Source organism: Cuculus canorus, chromosome 14 (assembly GCF_017976375.1).
Source record: "Cuculus canorus isolate bCucCan1 chromosome 14, bCucCan1.pri, whole genome shotgun sequence".
Classification (NCBI taxonomy): Eukaryota; Metazoa; Chordata; class Aves; order Cuculiformes; family Cuculidae; genus Cuculus; species Cuculus canorus.
This window is the reverse complement of record NC_071414.1, coordinates 18,960,010-18,983,809: the sequence shown is the minus strand read 5'-3', so window position 1 is coordinate 18,983,809 and position 23,800 is coordinate 18,960,010. Positions and strand designations below refer to the sequence as shown.

At 50.5% G+C, this 23,800-nt stretch overlaps 1 protein-coding gene across 5 annotated transcripts in view; it reads right to left on the bottom strand.

Moving 5' to 3' along the window:
- Positions 1 to 21,467, bottom strand: part of SEPTIN8 (septin 8) — a 38,743-nt gene extending 17,276 nt beyond the window's left edge. For 3 of the 5 annotated variants that reach the window (XM_054079414.1, XM_054079416.1, XM_054079417.1), the window contains exons 1-3: positions 4,340 to 4,454; positions 3,156 to 3,351; positions 2,286 to 2,472 (exon numbers count right to left, since the gene is read on the bottom strand). In XM_054079414.1, the coding sequence (XP_053935389.1) occupies positions 2,286 to 2,472; positions 3,156 to 3,322 (354 nt within the window). In that variant the 5' untranslated portion in view covers positions 3,323 to 3,351; positions 4,340 to 4,454. Of the gene's footprint in view, positions 1 to 2,285; positions 2,473 to 3,155; positions 3,352 to 4,339; positions 4,455 to 21,340 lie in introns of those variants that run through there. The other 2 variants (XM_054079415.1, XM_009562367.2) reach the window with 2 other exon arrangements.
- Between the last annotated feature and the right edge of the window lie 2,333 nt (positions 21,468 to 23,800).

The following is a 23,800-nucleotide window of genomic DNA, read 5'->3' as shown; positions in this document are numbered from 1 at the left end:
CAGTAAAGAAATTTTTCCTAATATCCAATATAAACCTCCCTGGTACAACTTGAGGCCATTTCCTCTTGTACTTTCATTTATTACTTGGGAGAAGAGCCCACACCCACCCCATCACAACCTCCTTTCTAGGAGCTGCAGAGAGCGATGAGGTCTCCTCAGCCCCCTCTTCTCCAAACTAAACAATGTCAGGGCCCTCAGCCACTCCCAGAACCCCTGGGCTCCAGACCCTTCCCCAGCTCTGTTCCCTTCTCTGGATGTGCTCCAGCCCCTCAATGTGCTTCCTGTAGCGAGATGCAGAGCCTGGAGCTTGGCACAGCCTTACCAGCAGCAGGAGAAGGCAGAGTCTCTGGTCCCAGCTGCTGCCCCAGCAGGACCCAAACAAGGGCACCCACAAGCTGGAATCCCACGGTTAACAAGTGACACCCAGAGCACCATACAGTTCTCTTCCTGGTTTCCTTCCTCTGATTTCGAGCATCAGCAAGTCTAGGCTGAGCTCATCCCTCAGCTGCTGATGCCCCACCTCACTGCACACAGCCTGGCCCCTACACACAAATGGCTCTTGCGTACTCGGGAAAGGGCACAGCACTTGCACACAAAAATCTTCAAGGGGTGCATGAAAAGCACCTCAAGTCCTGGGATGACACTGATGCAGAAGTGCAACATAAGCCCCTGACACATGGAAAATATCAATTGTCTGTACTTGCTCACTCATTTCCATGTGCGTGCTTCGCAAAGCCACCGCACAATGACAGCCGAGACATTGTCAGACTGTGGTAAGAGGGGAGATGAGAGCAAAGGGATGAAACAACTTCAGAGAGGACTATTTAAGTGGAAGTTTAGAAGCGTAAAAAGTTCATGTGCACACAAGGCTCCCATCTCTGCACAAGTACAAAGGATTTATTTTGGTACTATCCAAAGACCACATTAAAGGCAGCCACAGGGAGATGTGAAGAGGAGGGAACGCAGAAGGAAAGGAAGAGAAAAGCTTTGTGCGACCACCAGCACCAAGGGGAATCGTGCAAAAGCTTTCCTCTAAACATATTTCTGGGAACATGTAATGCTGGCACGGCACCAAGAGACGAAGTTTATTAAGGGAAAGTTTTTGGATTCCTGATGAAGTCAGTGTAACAGCCCCCCTGGTGACAGAGCCCACTGCAATGGGAAGCCAGCGCCTGCTCTGGAGCAGGGCCAAGGAAAAGCAGGCCAACAGCCCCGGCTGGTGAGGGCAAACAGCAGGGACTCCGCGAGAGAGAACTCTACCCACCAGGAAAGTCCAATAGAGCTGCACGTGGACAACAGGCAGAGAAGAGAGCATTTCCTAACCAAGAGAGCATTTCCTAATCCAAGGGATCTCTTATTTCTGCACGGTCCCAAATGCCTTGCCTGTCCACTCTGTAGAACGATCAGCGTCTGTCATCTGAAAGGAATCACCTTATTGCTAAAATACCACTCTGAAAGACAGGAAATTCTTGCAAAGAAAGAGATTCTGAAGTCACTAGTGACCTCTGAAACCTTCTACAGCTCTCTGGAAGTCAGCTGGAACAATCAGAAACACGTCAGAAACCTCCTCTAAGCTGCAGAGTATCAGCAGTAGCCAGTTAAGTAACCTACTGCCCCTAAGGAGCAGCTTCTGCATAAAGAAGCAAGCCCAGCTGGACCTTCTCGTGACCCACTTCTCGGATTCCTATGACTCCGAGAGTCTTTCTCCACACTGACATTTTCACATCGTGATTTCCTATCCAGATCACTTGGCACTACCGGCACCGAGAGCTCACACCCTCCCTGTGTGCCAGCAGGCACAGTCAACGCTTCCCTTCTGCCCTCATTTCCCCTGTACTGACCACAGAGTTTTGGTTGCTCTCAGTCCCTCTGCTCCTACCGACAGCAGGGGTGGCTCCACAGTTCCCACAGTTCAACTGCAGGAGCTGGAACACTTCCTCACTTGCACACCTGTAAAGAGCCAATAAAGATGCCGCTGAGGGCTGTGCTAAATATGAACTAATGAGGATGAGAATCTGACAGCGAGGGACGCTCCAGGCTTTACCCAGCTAGCCTGGAAACAGGATTTTCACCTCATATTTTTCAAGTAGCCAGGGAGAAAACAGAAGCACAGGACATAAGCATCCCTCCAGGGCAGACCAAGTTTCACCAGAGTCCTAAAAACAGCTCGGCTAACACACAGAAAGGAGTCCAGCACTTACAAGGAAGGAACAGAGCCTTCCACGTGGCAATCAATATTAGCATCACCACTTCCAGAAAACGGGACCACGGTCTCCAACCCTTACCTTGCTATCCAGCTTCTTCATAGTCACCAGGTCCAAGGACTTGAGCGAGTGTCCGGTTGGGGTGATGAAGTACAGGCAGACGTGAATCCTCGTGTCGTGATAGTTGAAGAGAGATCGTCGGATCTTCAGCTCTTCTTGCAAATAATTTTCAAACTGCGTATCAATGTACTCAATTATGGGCCTGTAACTAAAACCATACCATTAGCAACCCAGATACTGGAGCTCAATGTTACAGTTTGAAGGCTTAAGGTGTTCTTGGAGACAAACCATGGAATCATTTACAAAATAGTTCCAAGACTCAAAACAATTTAGGCTTACAACAGGAAAAGCATGGCATTTACACACAGACCTTACAATCCAAAGGTTGCTGTGGATGCTCCTGAGGCTGCACTGCAAGGTCTAAGGACAGCAGAACATGGAAAGATGACCACTTCCACAGATCAAACCTTGCCCGGCTTTCAGGGCTGAGCCATCTGGCTGTAGCAATGCAACAGGACCAAGGAGAGACCTTGGAGTCCCAGAAAGCCTTTAACTGTGGCTTGAGCAAGATGTCTGTGTGATTAAATGAGACCAGTCCAGAGCCACCAACCAGTGCCAGAACAGATCATCCCAAACCCTGCACTGAGGACAGCTTGTTAGCTGCTCACGCTCCAGGAGGATACCATTCTCTGCTGGAAAGACCTCCCACGACCTCTCTTTTCAGATCCTCACCTAACTCCCTCTACACTCAGTCCCCAGAACCAGAGCCACTGCTACTCCATTAACAGACACACGGACACCTCTGCAACACTGCAGGCAGGACTGCAGGCAGTTCCCATCTAAGCATCGGAGGCAAGCCCAGAAACGCCAAGCAGATGGCACGAGACCTGCCTTTCATCTTTATTTATCTGATCCCCAAATCCAACCGCATCCACAATCGTTAGCTTCAGGTGGACATTGCTCTCCTGCAGGTCGTAGGTCTGTGGCCGCAAGCGAACTGCGCTCTCGTAGTGACTGGCTTCCTCCGTCTCAAATGTGGTATTAAAGAGGGTATTCATTAGCGTGGATTTCCCAATGCCGGTCTCACCTAGGAAGGGGAAAGCATCAGCACACTGCAGCATGAATTTGTCACAGATCTTCAAAGAACATTAGTTCCAGAGCAGAACTAAATTATACTGTGAAAGGTTACCACAAATTGCTTGTGGACACACACGTAATTGTCACACAGGTTACTGCCTCCTTTAAGGCCTCCCATGCTTAATGCAAAACTAACACAGAGCACTTTGGTCTCATCTCCCTGGTGAGGATCATGAAGCACAACAGAATATGCTGTCTTCCCGCGCATGTACCCTGACTGTGCTTGGGATCCAACACCAGAGAAGCTGGGGAGAGCACAGTTTTAGCAGTCTTTCAGGTCTTTGGATGAGAAAGAGTACAACTCAGCTGTTCCTATTGACAAGGACCATTTGGGTCAGTTGCTGGCTGTCCCAAACACAGTAATAGCTCCAGGTGACCCTGCAGATCTGCACAAAGCGATGGGTGCTGGGTGTGCTGTGGAGGGGACAGGACAGGAGAGGACTCCTTTCTGTAAGACTCCCAGCTGAAGTCTGTGGGAGCTGCCTTTTCTGAGGGTGGAATCTCTGTGAGGAGGGAACCTGAGGGCCTGTTTCAGCGCAGAGAAACAGACAGCTCTGGACCTGCTAGGAAACTTCCAGGCTGGAAACCTCTTTTCACAGCAGAAAAGACACTGGATGCAAGGTTCATGATTTCACTGTGCAGCTGAACTTTGGTCTGCCTGGAAGCTTGAAAGTGGCTTGACCCTCTTCCACAGCCTCAACCGTGTAGTCCCACACGTCTCACTTGTAAAAGTCAAAACTCAGAAGCATTAAGTTCTAGAGAGCTTGAGCTCATTGAAATTACCATGCATTTTATTAGGAGAGTTAGGCATTTCTGCATTTTCTTGTTTAAAGCCACTGCCGAGGCCTGGGGCGCAGCAGGACATGCAAGAAATCCTGATCCCATCCTCACTGCACCACAAGCTCAACCCACATCTATTTGCAGAGGACCATGCTCACCCACACAGAGGATGTTGAAGCTGAAGCCTTGTGTGACAGACTTGCTGACCAGCTGATCAGGGAGGCTGTCGAAGCCGACATGGCCCCCCAGGGAAAGGTTCCTTTTTTCTTCATTCTGGTAGGGAGAGGAAAGCAGATTAGCAGGGCTGCACTGAGAACGTGAGTCAGAGAAACAAGAGGAACCAAACCCAAGAAACAACCACCCTCCCAGGCGCTGCTGAGCCACCAACGCAAACCCCATTGCTGCCCATGAGAGCTTGTGTTTTGGCACACCACAGCTCAAACCCACTGACAGCCGCCAACGACAGAAAAGAGAGGAAAATACTGATCTTAATAGGGATCTGCGAGAACTAAGCTACCAGGCTGCAAAGAAATCACTAGCATGAGCTCCAACTACACGCAGCTGGGAGAGATTAGCAAAGGAAAACCCACCACCTCGTGTTTTAGCACTCATTTCTCCTCGTCCTTCTTTATTTCACTTTCTTAAAGCCTCCAGCATGCATTTGGTTTGACAGACTGCATTCCCTCCTGCTCCCCAGTACTTGTTATCTTTCTCTTTGCTGTTGCCATAAGCAGCATGGTTCTGCTCGCTCACATGTCCAGGGGTGCTGGTGGCACAGGCAGGGCAAGGAACCCCCTTGCTTTACCATCTGTGATCACACAGTTTTCCACCGTTTCTCTGCTGTTCCTGTTCCTGCCTCCCCTACACACAGTTTGTTCTTCCTTCTGTCTCCTCCCTCCCCCAGAGGAAGACTCTGATCACCTGTAGGAAGCTTTGCTTAGAAACTAGGACAATCCGAGGAGACAACAGGTCTGTGCCCTGTGTTACGCAGAAAGGCAGCCCGGCTCTGCTATAATTCCAGAAGGGCGGCTTCCACAGAAGGGTCATTTCTGCTTCTAGCGGTTAAGAATGGCAGAGTTGGGATTTGCACAAGTACTTCAACAGATGTTGCTACCTCTCTACACAAAACAAGGCTGTCTGAACACCGAAAGCAGACCACAGCCTCTCAAGCACTCTTATCCTCCCATGGAGAAGCGAGGATATGTGATCGCAGAGCATGATTCATGCACTGTCACAGTTTCTTTGGTAAATGAGTCTCTTTTTCTTAACCACCAGCACACACTGAAAGATGGAGATGGAAAAAGTGTCTGGCTCCAGCTCTGCCTGTCCCTGACAATTCAGATTCAATGTTCCAGCACTAAGACTGTGAGACAAGAACATACCCAGCGATGAGCCCAAGCTGGCTGTCAAGCTTTAAGTTATCACAAGAGGAAAACAGAAGAAATGACGTGCTAAGCCTTGTGAATTGTTCTGTGCCTGCAATAAGATGGTGAAACAAAACACAAATCTTTGTTCGACCAGATCTTGAGTCAAAACCCCCTTTGGTTCTGCCTTTGGTAGAACAAACATTCTCAGCTTTATCAAATAAACCATTTAAATCACAAGAACAACTTGTGAACTGCTGAAGCAGCTCCTCTGTCTCACAAACAGACCTTCTGGCTGTCCTGGTTAGCCTTTATTACCGACTCACAGATGATTTTAGCCCAGCAGTCTCCCAAGGGGCTCCCCAGATATGAACACAATGGAATTGCAGCTGAGCTCCTGCGATCAATTCTGTTTCATCCTATCAGGATCGATCGTGCTCACTAACTAAGCGGAAATAGCAATCATTTAAAACTTTCCTGTGGGAGACACAGCATCAATTAAGGTTTTAAAGTGGCCAAAAGTTGAGGTGAGTTTAAAAGGGCCCCTAAGACACAGCAACCACCAATTTTTTCTTTCTTTCATTCATCTGTCACCACACAGAGATGCAAAAGCTCAGACTGGCACCTCTGCAAGGACAGACCGTGACTGCAGGACAATTCCTCGGCACACTACGAGAAATGCAGGAAAATCCTGTGCTGGCTGAAGGAGGGATCTGGCAACTGCACCGAGATGAAGAACTTGGATGCATATGTGCTGGGAATAGGCTCAGAATTGTTTAGGTTTGGTTTTCCTCCTAAGGAGAGATTGGCACAAGGTGCAGGAGGCCACTGCATGCAGCAGTAGAGCTCGGGGGGGCCTTCACAGACCTCACAGCCTCATCTCCTAAGCCCCCACTTTTCCTCTCCTCCCTGCCCCTCTTAGCCACCACCTTACAGAGCTTAAAACGCCAGTGCCCACCGCTGCAACGCTGTGACAGCCAAGCGAGCCATTCCCACGGAAAGTCACCCGGGTTGATGGTTACACTTTGTGTTTTTTCATTTTAAATAATAAACAAAGACAAGCAAACAAAACACAAACCCAAAAGCCTGGGATGACATTTTGGAAGGCAAATAAATAAAGGCTGCCGATGGCTATGATTAGGCAGAGAGTGCCGGAGGCTGGGAAGAGGTTTCCAGGCAACAGGCAGCACGACTGCTCGGGATTTTAAAATAGGTTCCTGCTCGGCAAGGCTGCATTGAGAACTCAGTCATGCTTCGGTCGGAGGAAACCCAAAAGCACTTGCACAGGGCTTTCTTTTTCTGGCGTTTGGTTGCTGTTCGTTACAGGACAAGAATACACTTGCTTAAAACTGCTTGCTGTCTCTTAAAGCTGCTAAACCAACGAGCCAGACTCCAGCGGAATATTTTTGTTTGTGACCTTGAAATGCACAGTTTCCTTTTATTTCCGTAAGCAGCGATAATAATCTGGTTCAAGTCCAAAACACTGCTGATATCAAAGCAGAAACCCATTTGCTGTGCCTGCAGTGCCTTCAGCTGTCATTCAGCCTCTAAAGGGATTTTGCTATTGTTGCTGTGTTAGGACAAACAACGGCAACAACTGCTGGAAAGTAATAAGATTAAGGAAAGAAAGAAAGAAAGAATGAAAAACGACCCAGAGTGTTTTCTTTCCTATTCCTTCCCTCCCATCCACTGAGTTTAGAAGCTTGACAGCCTTGTGAATAGAAGTGAATTTCCTGCTTGCTTGTGGTGTTTGGTGCACCGACCTGCCTTGGAGAGGAGCCCAGCCACCACCCCAACCAGCACCCACCGGCACCTCCTGCTGCATCCACCTGCAGCCGATTGGGAGTCCCACTCGGAATGACCAACCCCTCCAGCCCGCTCACTCAGGCAGGCTCAAGGACAGATGAACACGGTTCACCTGCTGGTAAAGACAACAAGGTCACCCTCAAAACTGAGTTCTTTCCAGTAGAAGCTGCCAGGCTGCAACACTCAGCATAAATAATCCTGAATATAAATGCTGCAACAAATGAGGGCAGTAGTAATGCAGCAATGTGGAAGGGTGGTTGCTTTTGTTTAAAACACAAGCTAAGAATTTCAGTAGGACTTTTCCAACATGTGGTGCTAGTGATGCAACTGGCCTGCAGGACAGGAGCTGGCAGGTTACGTGGATGGCATCGGCTGCCGTGAGAACCAGGCAGAAACACAGCCCTGCCCTTTCCAGCTGCACTGCTCTCTATAACATTCCCAATGAGAATTGGGTCCCTCATCCTACAGCCTGGAGAGATGACCCGCCTGCCTCTTACCAGGCAAGACCCCATCCTGGGGCTGCAAATAATCACGAGGCAGCCAACCTTTCCTGAAGCCCATTTGATCACTTTGCAACATGATAAATAAGAGTCCAGGATGGCTCTGAGTGCGCACTCCTGCAACCCTGAACATCACCCCTTGGGTCACTAATAACATCCTATGTCAAGCAGCTACCAGGGTTCCGGGGCCCGTTATTGTAAGTGAGACAAGAAAAGGCACCAGAGAAACACAGAGACTAAATCTGGATCCCTATAAGAGGGCAAACACAACATCCACATATTAATTAGTCTCTTCCTAGTAGACAGAGGGACTGGAGAAACCTGTGAGAAATGGCACAGGCTACAGCACCAACCAGTGTGCCTACAATCCTTTAAAAAAAGAAATATCTGATCACAGTTTCTGTTCTTCCAGTCTCTTCATGTTTCACCTCCAAATTAGCATAAGTTTCACTTTGCATCATTACATTTTTCAACAACTTCTCTCAGGAAAAGTGGCTTTCTGCGCAACCCGTGGGGGTTGTCCACAACAAGAAGAGCTGCTCCCCATGCGGCTGCCCATCGCTTTCCTAGCTGGAGTTCCAGGTGCACAGCAGAGCAGCTCGCTCTGCTTTTAGATGTGCTGCCCCTGTTCTCCTTGCTTTCACACCAGCAACAGTATGAGCAGACTGGAACTTGGATATAAAAGATGACTCTGACATCAGTCGGTTAAAAAAAGATACTGAGAAGTATCATTTTTCAATTAATCTCAGCAAGAAAGGCTCTTTGGTGACATATGCTTGTGTTTTCTGCTTCAGACACCGCCCAGAGTTGTGTTTTCTTGAATAAAGCAGGTGTAATTGAACGTCCCAGTCACCGATGGTGATGGTTATTTTTAAAAACTGAGATTTTTAAATTTTTTTTTTGTTTTAAGAATTTGGCACGATGAGAATTGCAACGTAAACCTCGGGCCCTGCTGCAGCAGACTCTTCAGAGTACAAGCAACTTGTGATCACGCCCTGCAAAACCAAAAGCAAAAACCAAAATCACATGGTTCAGCTGTTTATCAGCTAAACCTTGACTTGAGTGAAGGCTCCTGGTTCTACACACTGAGGGATCTGCACCCAGAGGGATCACACAGCGCTTTTACTTAACTAAGGTGCCTTTTCCCATTGCTATGGCCCAACAACTGTCAGAGGGTTCTGCTTCGCCCCACCAAATCCCCAGGGTCTCACTGAGCCATGGCTGGGACGCAGCTCCCCAAACGCCAAGCCCGCACACAAAGGAGAGGCACAACCATTCAGATGAGAGTTTTCTTGTTCCAAGAGCCCACAGGCAGTGGGATTTCAGGTCCCTCTCTTCCCAGGCTTCTTCCATTTATATTTTCCACACACATTTATAAAATAGCAAGAGGCAACAATACATCATCTGTGTTTTCCCATAGTGCTTCAATTCCTGCTACCAAGGGGAAATTTCTAAATTCTTTCATGCTGGATGACGTCTTGACCTTAAACGAAATCCACCAGCACTTTGCGGCCCCTACAAGGCCGTTACCCCCACACCCGTGCCCGGCAGCAGCTCCGCAGCACTGAATGGACCCACAGGCGCATCATTTTGCACCGCAGTTCCACACACAGATACGGAACCACGGATCGGGGCGCCAGGCACCCTGCAAAGCGCAGAGCACAGACAGATCCTCTCCCTTCCAATTTACAATCAAATCAAAACAGAAAGATAACACAGTGCCAGCAGACAGATTGCAGCTCCCCGATCAGCGTGACTCAGAGATCAGCACGAGGAAGGGCAGGGAAAGCTCCCGTGGGCCTCGCTCCGCACAGCGCCTTTGGCAGCGCTCCCATGGTGGGATGGAGCGGTCATGGCGCTGCGGGAGGGCCGGCTCGGCACCCGGCACAGCTGGGACTGCTGTTTGTCACAAAGCAATGACTTCACCTTCTTGATTCCCCATCCACAATCCACAACAGTGCATGCGACGCAGAGATTAATACAGACACCAGTGGGGTTTGTAGGATGTCTCCTCATGTCACCTTGTCTCCTGAACGGAAACGCAAGGAATCAGGAAGTTATTTGGTCCTGAGGCAGGGAGTTTCATTTGCAACCAAGCAGAAAAAGGACCGGGTGAGATCTGGCTGTGTATGGGACCCACGTGGAGCAAGCTGGTCCCACGTGCAGGGTCCTGCCCGCTGGCACCCCAGCAGCCGAGCTGCCTGGCCCCTCGCAGGGCGGGCGGGTCCGGCGGCAGGGCAAGCCGGACTGCCCTAAACCATGGAACAGAGGGGTCTGCATCACAGTCCCACCTGACCCCACAAGCAGGCGATGCCAAAGGGACCTCCCCCACACACATCCCTGCAAGATTCCTCACAGAGGCGCTGGAAGTTTATCCTCAGTTCAGGAGTAAAATGAGTCATGCAGTAGCTGAGTACTTGCACAAACACCTTTGGGCAGACAGTGCTGGAAGCCAAATCCAGCTGCTTTGTCCAAGGGACACTCCCTGGGGCTTGGCCCAGTTGCTGGATCAATGCAGAGAAATCTGGCAAATCAGGAGATCCCAGCCCTTCTCTGACCACTGGCTCAACAAATGCCACTCCACCAAGAAACAGCAGCAAGTGCAGACTCAGGTTCCCGTGAAGCAAACATTTCCTTTGTCAAACTCAGTAGCTGACAGGTAGGAACAGCAACACCATGCCTGATGTTTGGAAAGCCCCGCTGGTGCTAGCGACATTCAGAACAGACACAATCACACACCAAAACGTTATCTTTCTGGTATTCACAAGCTTAGGACTACGAGATGAACTACAGCATCAATGGATCAGCTTGTACTTTGCAGTCTACTGAGCAGAAAGAGGTGGCCCAAGAGAGGTAGCAAGACCAGATTTTAGGTGTTCTAACAATGGTCAGAGGACGCTGAGCATAGCGAGTTTTAACAGAGGGCTTGGGTGCACTAAACATGACCTGGTGGGTGCCTGTGGTACTGGAGATGAAAGGAAGCATGCTTCCAGCTGGGGCTGCCCAGTGGAGATCTCAGCACCTCTTAGGCTAAAGCTGCCACAACTCAGTAATGCCTCATCTCAAGCAGACTTGCAAAGTGCAAGCACATACTCAACTCTGAAGGTTTTCAGTTAATCTTAAGCACATGCTTAAAATTCCAGATCCTTATTGTGGAGAACTTAATAAGAGGCTGGAGGAAGAAGAAAGAAAATAAAAATAAGCCCATGGAGAAAATTGTAGATGTGGAGTTTCTGCTGAGTTACCACTTGTCTCACAATAGCAACCTGCTGGGCTTCAGCTCCTCTGCCTCCTTTTACTCCAACCTGCTCCGGTGGTGGCACACGGCCACACAGGACACATTGGTCATGGCGTGAGCAACTCTGCCTTTGCTATACCTGTGCAGGGAGGGAGACTGCATTTTCCCCACTGTGGCAGCCCTAAAGAACTGTAAACGGTAACACCACCCAATACTGCTCTTCCCTCCAGCAATGGCCCTAGTGGCCTTTGCTTCCCTCTCTGTCCCAACACTCAGCACGCCGGAGCGCAGCCGTGGCTGAGCCATCCCTCCATGTCAGCCAGTCATCTCCAGTTGCTGCACCCTCACAAGAAGCTCCCAGCTCACACTGAAGTCCCCCAACAAAACCCTCTCACTAAACCAACACAATTCCCAGTCCCCTTTTAAACTGCCCTCCTAAGAATGACAAGAATTTTCCCAGACACTTGAGCCTTTATTCATATCCCTGCCGGCTCCCAGCTGCACTCCAGGCAGGCAAAAACATCACTGAAGAAACCAGCTATGGAGTCAGCATGAAGACATGCCAAACAAAAATGACAGCCTCTTTACATTACAGAGGCAAGAAGACTCGGAAGCAGAAGGTTCTCCCCTTTAGGGTTAGCTAAAGTAGATCTAGGGTTAACTAGATCGTAGAATCATGGAATCACTAGGTTGGAAAAAACCTTTGAGATTATCAAGCCCAACTGTACCTGTCCCCTACTAAATCATAACCCTAAGCACTTCATCTACTCACCTTTTAAATACCTCCAGGGATGTTGACTTGATGCGATGCCTTTGTTGAAAGCTTTTGGACCAGTTCTTAAGACCTATTCATAAAACTTTAGACCAGCAAGTGCTCTGTGAAGAACAACGCTCAACATCTTGGGCAAACAAACGACTGGTTCAGTATCAATGTTTCACAACATCCTGCATGCCCCAGGCTACTTTCCAGGAGGAAAACGCTCTCCAGCTTACCTGTAAAGATCCAGTGTGCTATAGACACACTGTAGGCACCTACTAGTAAGGAGGTGGGCAGGGATTCAAGCGAGAAAGTGAAACTCCTGTTAAGGGAGGAAGTCCTTAGGCAAACTCCTTAACTGCTTTCCTGTATCGAAGCTCCAATGCGGTGTTTTGATAGGGAGTGCAGTGATCGGACAAGGGATAACGGTTTTCAGCTGAAAGAGGAGAGTGATATGAGATCTTAGGAAGATTTTATTCCTGTGAGGGTGGGGAGGCCCTGGCCCAGGCTGCCCAGAGCAGGGGTGGCTGCCCCATCCCTGGAGGGGTTCCAGCCCAGGTTGGATGGGGCTTGGAGCCCCTGATCCAGTGGGAGGTGTCCCTGCCCATGGCAGGGGTGGGACTGGATGGGCTTTGAGGTCCCTCCCACCCCAAACCGTTCCATGATTCTATGATTCCTGCGGCACACCTTGTACCAATATCCCAGCAACACGCCGGACACTGGGCACTCCCAGCAGCAAGCCAGGAGCAGGGATTTATGCACTCCATGTGTTCACCTTCTGCACCAGCCTCCTCACTTCAGCATTCGCAATCAAGCAGCTGAACCGCAGGCACTGCCTTCAGCTTTCACTCGGTGGCAGCAGCCTTTCCCTTTTTAAAAAAAGCATAATTAAAAAATCCACAAAACATCAAATAAAAATCCTACACACATCTACAGGATCCAGTTGGCAGAGGCTGAAAACATCAGGTTTTGTGACTTTCAAAGCAAAGTTTGAAGGGAGAGGAAAAGCTTCTCATTTTCCCTTGTACCACACACATCCGAGATGATACATCCACAACCTGTGAATGCAACATCAGTTCTAATTCTCTGCAAACAAACTGACTGTTTCTGGCTTCAACTCCTCTCTGACTTTCTACACTAAAAGCAAAATTCCCACATGCTCCCTTTTCTTAAAGTGTTATTTGGTGATTTCCCTATAACATTTACAAAGCCTCATTAATTAAGTGAGGCCTTTGTTAATTAAGAAAGGATTAAAGATACATTTTGCCTGTATCATAAGCCCTGGGTAAGAGTTTACAAAGGAGCAAAACAGGATTTGCCGGGCATTATGCACACAATGTTTTGCAAAAATGAATGTTGCCTTTGAGAATAAGGAAAGTTGGTCAAAACAGAGAAAACTATGGAACCAAAAATGAGAGACATTTCCTCCAAAATGACCTTAAAGGATGAGAAAGTTCAGCTTTCCGTCAGCCGGAGAATTCCATCCCCCATGAGCTATTCAAAACCAAGAAAGCAAAGCCCAAACCACAACTATAACTCTCCCTTCAGTCTGTTTAAAAAGAACCCTAAATGCAGACAAACACAAACCCACCAGACTACCCTAGTTCATTGCTTTTCAAACTTATTTACTCAGAAGGTGCTGAGGCTTTTAATTTAATGAACTTCACTATTAACCCTGACAAGGGACTAATCTTATCCCCTTCTCCAGTAAGAGCCTTTCCCAAGTTCACCCAAGGCAGCAGCCGCATTCCCAGCTTGCACTCAATTGACCCGAGCAGCAGGATCCTTCCCTTCCCCACCATCCTACCACAGGGAAGAGGAGATGACACTTGGCAAATACAAATGACCACAGGACAAAGCCAAGAGAGAAACTGAGTGCCTGCCCTGAAGGAGAGGCACGGAAGAGGTTCAAGGCAGTAAAAAAAAAAACACGTTGAAGTGGGAAAAAGGATCCAGATCCCCATCATACCAAACAAGCCGTGCTGGATATCAGCCACCAAGATTATTTGTTTTAGTTACCACTTAAAATAAACATAGCTAATTCCCACATATGTTTCCAGAATTTATTGCCCGATCACAATAAGGACTATTATCCACTATATTTTTAGACAAAGGAACAGAGATATAATGGGAACCCAAGAGTTTTGGTCACTGGTGCATGCTTTTCCCCAGTTTGCCTTATGCAACCTTCCCACAGCACCTCCCCAGACAGCTCTTCCAGCTACTGGATAAGTCTCCTTGCCATCCTGCCTGGGAGACACCACAAAAGAGAATTTTTCCATACCACAGCCACTCAGCTCGAAGAGCTGAACCAGAGAAATCATGCTAATTAGCTGCCTGCTATACATCCTATTAACATATGCCTCCAGAAAGCCTTGAAGTATATTAGCACTGAATACCTTTAATCTGAAGATTTAAGGCAATGGAAAAAAAAGAAAACCTCTATCTGAAAACATATATAGCAAAAAGATAAGCTAAAAAGACTATTTATTCTGTATGAAAATATAGAATAAATCTATATTTATGAATATGAGCTGGAAACACCCTTGCTGCAGAAATGTGGGCGAAGGAAAACATTCCTGGGAGCCTGGCTCTGGCAGCCCCTTTACTGTGGCAGGGCTGGAAGCCAGGATCAACATGGATTAGGATCCCAGGCCCGGAGCAGCGTGCTGTAAGCAGGGTCTAGATGGGAGACCCAGCGATGTCACTCCGACTCGAGCTAGCCGGTGATCACAGTGCTGTCCCGTGCACACCAGGAGCCTGCAGGAATACAGACCCGATTTAGCACAGCGACCAACCTGAGCAACCTCGGCTGCAGCAAGGTTCGGTTTTCCAGTGCGAACAACAGGAGGTCTGGGAAGGTGCTGCATGCCAGCCCACAGCTGAAGGCAAGCCTGTACAGCGTTCCGCAGGCAGGCACGAACTCAACCGAGCAGAAGCCGCAGGATGTGTCCAGCCTCTCTGCTACAGCAAGAGCCCGCCGGAACACCCGTTGCCTTGGAGGACTCTGGAGACATTCCCCGCATGTTTCCATGCACACGTAATGCAGCGGTGGCACAGACTCATCGCAGCACCTTATGCAGCAGCGAGGAGAGGATGGGAGCAGCCTCACAGGCGCTGTGGCTCCGCTGCTCCCTGCCACGGTCTGGTTCTGAAGCTGTGCAAGCCAGAGAGGGCAAGAGCCCTGCGGCAGGGTGCTCCATGGGAACTTCTCTCTAGCCGGCTGACATCTCTGGAATTTCATGTGTGTGTGTGTGAGAGACATACTTTTAGGCTTCGCAAAGGAATCCGAACATCTAAACAAAGTGGTGCCTCCACAACCCTGACCGCACGGCCCCTGGTCAGCCTGCAAGCTGAGACCAAGGACTCCGAGGTATCTGAGAAGCCTACGGTTCCCAGTGCAGGACACCGCTCTCCTCAGCCCTCTGAAAACCTCCATCGTCACCCCTTTTTGGAGGATGCCAGCTCCCAGTCTGGCTCCACCTTTTGCATCCAAACATCACAAATTGGGGGTGAGCACTTACGCCAGAGAAGAGGCTCTGGAAGGAAAGCATATGGCTGGGACTGAGAAGAAGCAGTACCTTCAGGATTCTTTTCACCCTCCTCACTTGAGCTGCTCCAGGAACACAGATGGGCTCTCCTACCCATCTCACACTTTCACGATCCAAATGCAAAGCTTCAGGTATGAACCCAGGGCTCGCTGCAGCTACACAGATTTAGGGGTGGGGAGAAACAGGCTGTGCCGGAACACACAGGCCCCACCTCACCCAAACACAAACAGGGGACAGGAAAACATTATTTCTAAGGATTGCAGCTAATCTGAAACAAGCAGAGCAGCTTCTCGCATCCACAGCCTGAAACTGCCCAGGACACGTTCTGGATACTCAAATTTAATCATGTGAATGCGCCCCTCACCTACGCAGGTGGGGTGGAAGCAGTGTGCCCACACCCTGTGTCTCCCTCAGTCCCACAGCTTTCCAAATTCCTCCTCGTAGTTGCACAATCCAGGAAAAGCCAAGTCAGCATCACGCCACTTCTTCCCCTCCCAACCTCGGAGCCAAAGGAGCATGAGAAGCAAAGGAGACAAACACGACGGCTGCTACTGCAGCCAAAGAGCCCCGAACCCAGCGCACTTGGTTTGCACAGTGGTGCCTCGAGACGACAGGACTGGGGACAGCGGGGGCATGCGGAGACAGGGCTGCGTCTCTCCCCGCAGCTGGCAACAGCACCGCTGTTCTGCCACAGAAGATAATATTTAGGGAGCTTTTGGCCTTCCAGCAACACTGGAGACAGGCTGACAGCTGCCAGCACAGCACTGATGACGAGCCCTGACACCGTGCCGGCCTCCTGAAAGAGAGTTATTCTTCAGGCTTTCATTTGTTTTGCCGATGCAGAGGGCACACGTGGCTCCAGCATTCGCCAGCTCACGTCCTTCCACCCACCGCCTCGGCACTCGCTGTGATTACGAGCGGTTAAGAGCAGCTCTGGAGCTCCCACACAGAACAACATGTTGCATCTCTGCTGCAAGAGGAAGAGACGCTCCAGATTCACTGACAGCAGCAACACCGCAGCGGGGAAGGGGGAAAAAAAATGCAGAAAAAAAAAAAGTCTTTTTCTGGGCAACTTTTGTTCCCAGCGCATACATTCAAAATAAGTATTTAACGGCGATGGACTGTGGTTGAGCTAATTGCTCCTGCGGCTGAAACAGTCAGAGCTGACTTCCTGTATGAGCAGAGACGAGCCTCCTGGGGAGGGATTGCAGGGCTCGGAGAGGCAACCACCAATTTGCCTCCTCCAGTAAAAGACCATTTTCCCCATCCATCCTTCCCAAAAAAGCATACGCTGCAGGCAGAGGAGCTGGCCAGGGCAGGGAGGGAAAGGGCTGCTCCCGCTGGGCGCGCTTCCTGGGGCGCCTTACCAGCTTGGAGAAAAATCTGTCACTTCTATTCCACACTGCATGGGGGATCGCTTGAGTTTTTCCAGGCTAAAGGTAAAATAACTGAATGACAAAAACAGACAAGGAAATTTAACCCTGGAACTTCCAAATGCTGGCTGAGCAAAAAACAGGGTAGGGGGGGATATCTGAATCCAAACAAACTCCAGTTTCCAATGGAATTGAGCTATGGAAACATTTTCCTTGAGAGTTTCATTAGAAGAAAACGTGAGCCTATGCGCAAGACCTGCAGCGAAAAATGTGCTGGCAACCACTCTGCCCCAATCCTGGTACACAGAGCTGCTCTCAGCCCACTCCTCGTGCCCCTCTTTCACAGACGGAACAGAAGGAGCAGGTTCAGGCTGTGCAGTCAAGAGGAAACACGAGCTCACAGCAAACAGAAGCAGCAGAAACACATGAAGTCTCTCACGACTCAGCCAGTTACAGCAGGAAAGGCCCCGTTCAAAGGTCCTTCTGTCAGACAGAGCTGGGAGCAGGTCCCAAGAAGACAGCGTGTGTACAGACGTACCGCTCAGGTGAAGCTGTCAGGCTGGCCGGACCCCCCAGCTCAGCAGCTCCCTGCGACAAAAACAAAAAAAAAAAAAAAACCAAAAAACCACAATCTCTTTCCAGTGAGGAAGATGTTTTTCAGCTTTTCTCTATAGAAAGAGCCGTTTTTTTTCTGGCAAGATATAAGGAGCATTAATTTCTAGTAAAGCTACCAGTAAAAGCCTAGTTATTCATCACCAACACGAAGGGACATGTTCATAGAATCATGGAATAGTTCAGGTTGGAAGAGACCTTGAAGCCCATCCAGTTCCACCCCCTGCCATGGGCAGGGACACCTCCCACTGGATTAGGGGCTCCAAGCCCCATCCAACCTGGCCTTGAATATCTCCAGGGATGGGGCAGCCACCACTGCTCTGGGGAACCTGGGCCAGGGCCTCCCCACCCTCACAGCATAACCCTTCTCCCCAAGATCTCATCTCAACCTCCCTTCTTCCAGCTTCAAACCATTTCCCCTCATCCTATCCCTGCCCTCCCTGATCAGGAGCCCCTCCCCAGCTTTCCTGGAGCCTCTTTCAGTACTGGAAGCTGCTCCAAGCAGAGTTTAGAGCCCAAGCAACTACCTTTTCACCTCCACATAGGACTACCTGTTAATGCAGATTATCCAGTGACAGCATTTTGGGAGGTTGATGGCTTCTATTTAAAAAGAGAGAAAGCAATGGATTTGGGGGGTTGCAGAAGCTTCTCAAAAGCAAAACCGTCTAAACAGTCTCAGTCTCACATCTCATCCCATTTATTCTCCTACGCATCTTCAGTTGCTTCTTCATCACTTCTTCTCTTTCCAGCTTTTCTGGCTTCCTTCAGAGCTCCTGCTTTCACAAATTTCCTGGCTTCTGCTTGCACATGGTGGTGGGGCTGTTTCTCTGCAACACACCAACATCCCTGCTGACACTGCCAGTGTCTCCTCCAGCCCAGGCATCCCATGTGCTAGCTCAGCACTGGCCAGAACAGGCAATGGAGTAGCTCTCAGCTTTGATGACAAAGTGTTTCATAAATGAACTAAACTTCATCTGCTTTCTTTCTGCTGTGGTGGTAACTGCAATGAAGACAACTGGCCTCAGCTATGAAGAAGCGATGCCTGCAGACTGAGCCTTGCACATGGCAGCAGTGAGCCACCATCCCAGGGCAGAGCTGCAGCAAACTTGAGTCTCCAGAGGCTGAGGCCAGTCTCCCTCACAAGCACTACATTCACAAAAACAAAGGCGGTCTTGAGCACCGCTGGTGTGATTCTGCTGCCTTAGAGGCAGCTTTCTCTGGGCGAGCTTCCTTTCATTCGCTATTGTTGGTCATTTCCAACAGTAGCACTTCAAGGGAACTTTATTGTGCTGGAGACAGAGGCATTCTGGAGGACTGGACAAGGGAAGTGTGTATTTGGGGAGTTTTGAAAAGACATTATCCAAACCTAAGGATCACTACATTCCAGGATGTCAGCTGGACACTTATAAATAGCTTCACCAATCTGAATAGCACGACCTATGTGTATCAAAAACCTCCTTCAGGGGCTTTTCCAGAATCGCTTCCCACCGCAGATACAAACAGTTGGTAAAAACTAAATGAATTTATCATCACCTCTTCTTGGCAGTGACAAGCTATTCCCACCCAGACTCGGGAAACTGAGGCACAGCAATATAAGGTGGTACCAAGAAAGCTGTAAATGCTGCAGAAAGAACAACTCGGGACATCTAAACAATGAGGTTTCCATGATACTGCTGGAGGAACAGCATCAGAGCCAAGACGCGCATCAAGGATAGAGGAAACAGCAGCTGGGCCAGCCCTGTGCCCTACACCAAATGTAAACAAAACAGCGCTCTCCCACCCACTGCTGCCAGATCCGTGCTTCCAGGCCAAAGGCAAAGATCAGCAGATCACCACATCCACTGGGCCCGCAGATCCCTCCAAATTCACCCTATGCCCTGCACAAAGTAAGCAGATTTTTCTCCTAATGGAGCTGGGCACTAAAGTCCCGTTGGAGCCCAGCCATCTCACGTTGGTGCCCAAATGAGAGCCAAGCACCTTCGGGAACTTCCCTCCCTCTTTCCTTTTATAAATAAAAGTGACAGTATTGACACAAGTACACCAAGCAGTCAAGTTCCCACACCAAAGAATGGGCGTTTAGGCTTAATTTTCTCCCAGGCTAGGCAATATCTTAGGTTCCTGTAACGCCTAGAGGTTAATCACACCAGCAGGCACTCTAAATTAACATTAGAAGCATTTACATACAGTACAAAGGCAGAAAGAATGACAGTTACAATGTTTCCATCCTGCCACATAAGCTTTACCTTAATCCCCTCTCCCCAGAGTCCACAAGCATTTGGTTTAGTAAATAAGAGCCCGCAATCAATTTTCCTTTATGCGACTTTTAAGTAAGTTACAGCTTTGCAAATTCATTCTTGAGCTGGAAACTTTTGGGCCGGGATTCAAAGAAATGAAGCAGAGTTTGAGATTCTTGGCAAAAAGTAGTTTACAGAGAAAACAGTAGCAGGGACTTGTTTGTGCTCCAAGGGCATGCTATAATTCAGACAACCACCACTGCTGTTCCCATTTATCTAGCGCTATCACACCAGACGTTTCTGACTTCGGAGAGCTATGCTATTTCATGCGGTAAAAGTGTTTTTAGGTCTGAAAGGCTACAAGATGCATTACTGAGCTATTTAATTAGTACAGCCTTCCAACAACAACAAAACATTCAAGCTGTAGACAAAGAATAGTTTGAAGCCAGGGCAGATTTTAGCCAGATTGACTTCCGATAGCAGTTATACAACATGTGAGCTGCAGAGACAGCGATGCACAGGTCACGCTCCATATTTGCTGTACAGCATTTTTCCTATGTTGGCTCAGAGATCAGTTAGCCTCGAGGGTTTGCTTTACCCGTGTTTGAGTCTGTGTCTCTCTCGGTGCTATATACACACACCGTTAAGTTACTGTTTGGATACCAGTGGTATGCAAACAATTCTCATTAAGGAAGGTCTGACCCCTCTTCTTTCCACCCCTTGTTCCAGGGTACTTTATTGCCTGCAGACACAGACAGTGGATGCCCTTTGTGAGCATCCTGGACATCCAGGGAGGGATCTCAAACAGCTTTCATTCCATCTCAGCACCAGAGCAATCACTGGAGCCGCATCCTGGACATCCAAGGAGCGGTCAGAAATGGCTTTCGTACTGGTCTCAGCACCAGACCACATACCCTGGCCCCAGGGCTGCATCCCAGACATCCAAGAAGGAGTCACAAATGTCTTCGTACCAGTCTCAGCACCAGTCTCAGCACCAGAGCTGCATCCTGGGCATCAAGGAGGGGTCACAAATGTTTTCCTTACCAGGCTGAGCAACCAGACCCAGCACTGAGGCCCCAGAACCGCACCTTGGACACCCAAGGAGGGGTCACAAATGGTTTTTGCTACTGGTCTCAGCACCCGACTGGGCAGAGACCCCAGAGCCGCACCGCAGACACCCAAGGAGGGGTCACAAATGGCTTTCGGACCAGTCTCAGCACCGGCCCCTGCACTGGAGCCGCATCCGAAACACCCAAGGAGGGTCACGAACGGCTTCGTTACCGGTCTCGGCATCGGAGCCGCGTCCCGAACAGCAAGGAGGGAATCACAACCGTTTTCATTGCCGATCTCGGCGCCGGAGCGAGCACCGCGGCCCCAGAACCGCATCCCGGGCACCCAAGGACGGGTCACCAATGGCTTTTGTACCGGTCTCAGCACCGGACTGAGCACCGAGATCGCAGAGCCGCATCCGAAACGCCCAAGGAGCGTCACGAACGCGTTCCATTCCGGTCTCAGCACCGCACCGCACCGCGGACAGCACGGACCGGGTCACTAATGGGTTTTGCAGCGGTTTCAGCACCAGACTGAGCACCGCAGCCGCATCCCGGACACCCACGGAGGGTCACGAGTGGCTCTCGTTACCGGCCCCAGCCCCGGGGCCGCGCCCCGGCCGCCCAGCGGGGTGTCGGTGGCCCCGTCCCGCTCCCCCGTCCCCCCGCTCTCACCGAGAAGCGCTCCAGGTCGGTGGCGGCCATGGCGCGGGCGGCGCTGCCCGCGGGCTCCACGGAGCCAATATGGCCCCGGCCTGGAACCGCCCCGCCGCGCCGCGGGAGGGGGCGGGGCCTCCGCGGGTGGGCGGGGCGAGGGGCGGGGAGCGGGTGTGGGGATGGAGTGTTGGGAGAACAGGGGATGGGGAGACGGTGGTGTTTGGGAGGGGCGGAGGCGGGGGGACAGGGGATGGCACTTTAGGGGGCCAGGGAATGGGGGAGATGGGCTGCGGGGGTAGGGAGGAGGGACAGTGGGTGGGGATGGCTTTTGGAGGGGAACAGGGGCGGGGGGGGGTCACAGGGTGGGGTCTGATGGGGCCATGGGGTGAGGGTAATGGGGGACCTGAGGGGCACATGGGTCTGTGCTTGGGATGGAGATGGCGTTTGGGAGGGGCAGGGTTTAGGGGGCACAGGGTGGGGGGACAGGGGCTGCGGGACAGTATCTCAGGGCTGGGCATGTGGTGTGAGTGGCGATCCAAGGGGTAAAGGTGCCATGGGAGTGTGTCTGCGAGTGGGCATGTGGTGGGGATGGTGTTCCAGGGGTACAGGGGTTGTGGGACAGTGGGCAGCATCGCCCCAGCACAGCAGAGCTCTGCGAGCATGGCTGTAGGGGTGCCGGGAGCATCCTTTGCAGGACTTGGGTTGCACACGTGTACAGGGATGCCCCATCTGGAGAAGCTCCCAAGCGTTCTGGAAGGCCTTGAGACACCGCGGATGAAGTGTCTCCATCGCCCACGGGCATCGCGCAGAACCGCTGTGTGGGTTTGGGCCAGGATGGCGGGAGCCCACGGCCTGTGGTTATAGTGAGCTGGGATATGCGAAAGAAAAGTGCTGGGTCTCCTCATCACTCCTTCCCACGTGGAGCACAACGCCGATCCTGTCTCCATCGCCCTGAGCCTCTGTAGCACACACAGCCATCAGCATTGTGCAGCTGTTAGCAGGGTTTCTCTTGCTTGCTGGTGCCCTCTGCTGCAGAGCGCTCAGCGCGGCGCAGAGCTGCTCCTTCCCTCAGCCGGGGGCTGCTCCACACCTACAGCACGTCTGCTGAGGATACAAACACAGGAGGAGCAGCAGATACACCTGAAGGCCATGCTACCACTCAGCAAGGCCTGGACAGGCTGGAGAGGGACCTCATGAAGTTTAACCGAGGCAAGTGCAGAGTCCTGCATCCAGGGAGGAACAACCCCACGCGTCAGTACCAGTCATGGGCCAACTGCCTGGAGAGCAGCTCTGAGGAGAAGGACCTGGGAGTCCTGGTGGACACCAAGCCAGCCACGAGCTGGCACTGTGCCCTCGTGGCCGAGAAGGCCAAGGGTATCCTGGGGTGCATGGAGAAGAGTGTGGGGAGCAGGCGAGGGAGGTTCTCCTCCCCTCTTGCTCTGCCCCAGCAAGGCCCCGTCTGGAGTATGAGTCTGGGCTCCCCAGCTCAGGAAAGATAAGGAACAACTGGAGGGAGTCCAGCAGAGGGCAGAGAGATGAAGAGGGCAGTGGAACATCTCTCTTAGGAGAAGAGGCTGAGCGAGCTTTAGCCTGGAGAAGACGGAGGGGGGATCTCATCAATGCTGAGCAGTATCTGACAGGCAGGAGAAGGGGTCCAGACTGTTCAGCGGCGCCCAGCAACAGTACAAGGGGTATCGGGTGCAAACTGGAGCACAGGAACATGAACATGAGGAAAAACTAAACATGTTCCACCTAAACATGAGGAAAAACTTTCCTTAGGGCTGCATCTCCACTCAGTGCATACAAGAGATATAGAAGCATTAAGGAATCAGGATAACTTTGAGTACAGGCCAAGGCTTGATGGTCCTTTCCCCTCTCCAGCCAGGGCCAGAACTTGCTGGCCCATCTTTGTTGTTGTTGCTGCTGGTGAAAAGTATCCTTCAAGAATCAGCTCACAGCCTGACATTCCCCCAGTGATGCTAGATGCGGGGCATTAACCTCACTGCGCTGCTTAACCCCCTCCCAGGGAACAGATGACAGAGAGCTGACCTGGAACACTTTCTCCAGGAGACTCTTCCTTGTCTACTCAGACGCTCCTGTATCACCTCCAGCATCCTGCACCAAGGCGCGCCCCGGTGATAGTCATTACCTAATTAGGATCCAGCTAAAGCTCCAAGCCCCACCCCAATTACTAGGAAACAGCAAGCAGCTGTGCTTAGGCCCTGTTTCCAGGTTTTTTTCAAGTGCTTTGCCAAATTCCAACTTTTTGGCAAGGTAAGGAAAAGGAAAGATACCAAATATCCCAGTTTCTTTTATTCATTGCCTGCAACAGCGCAATCCCTCATGAGCCCTAAAGCGGGACTGAACTATTTGAAGACAACCAAACCTCAGCAGCCAAATTAAAACAGAACTTCTACTTCATTAAAATACTCTGTGGGCTGCACTTCATATTAACTTGTCTTCTCCCTTCTCTGCTAT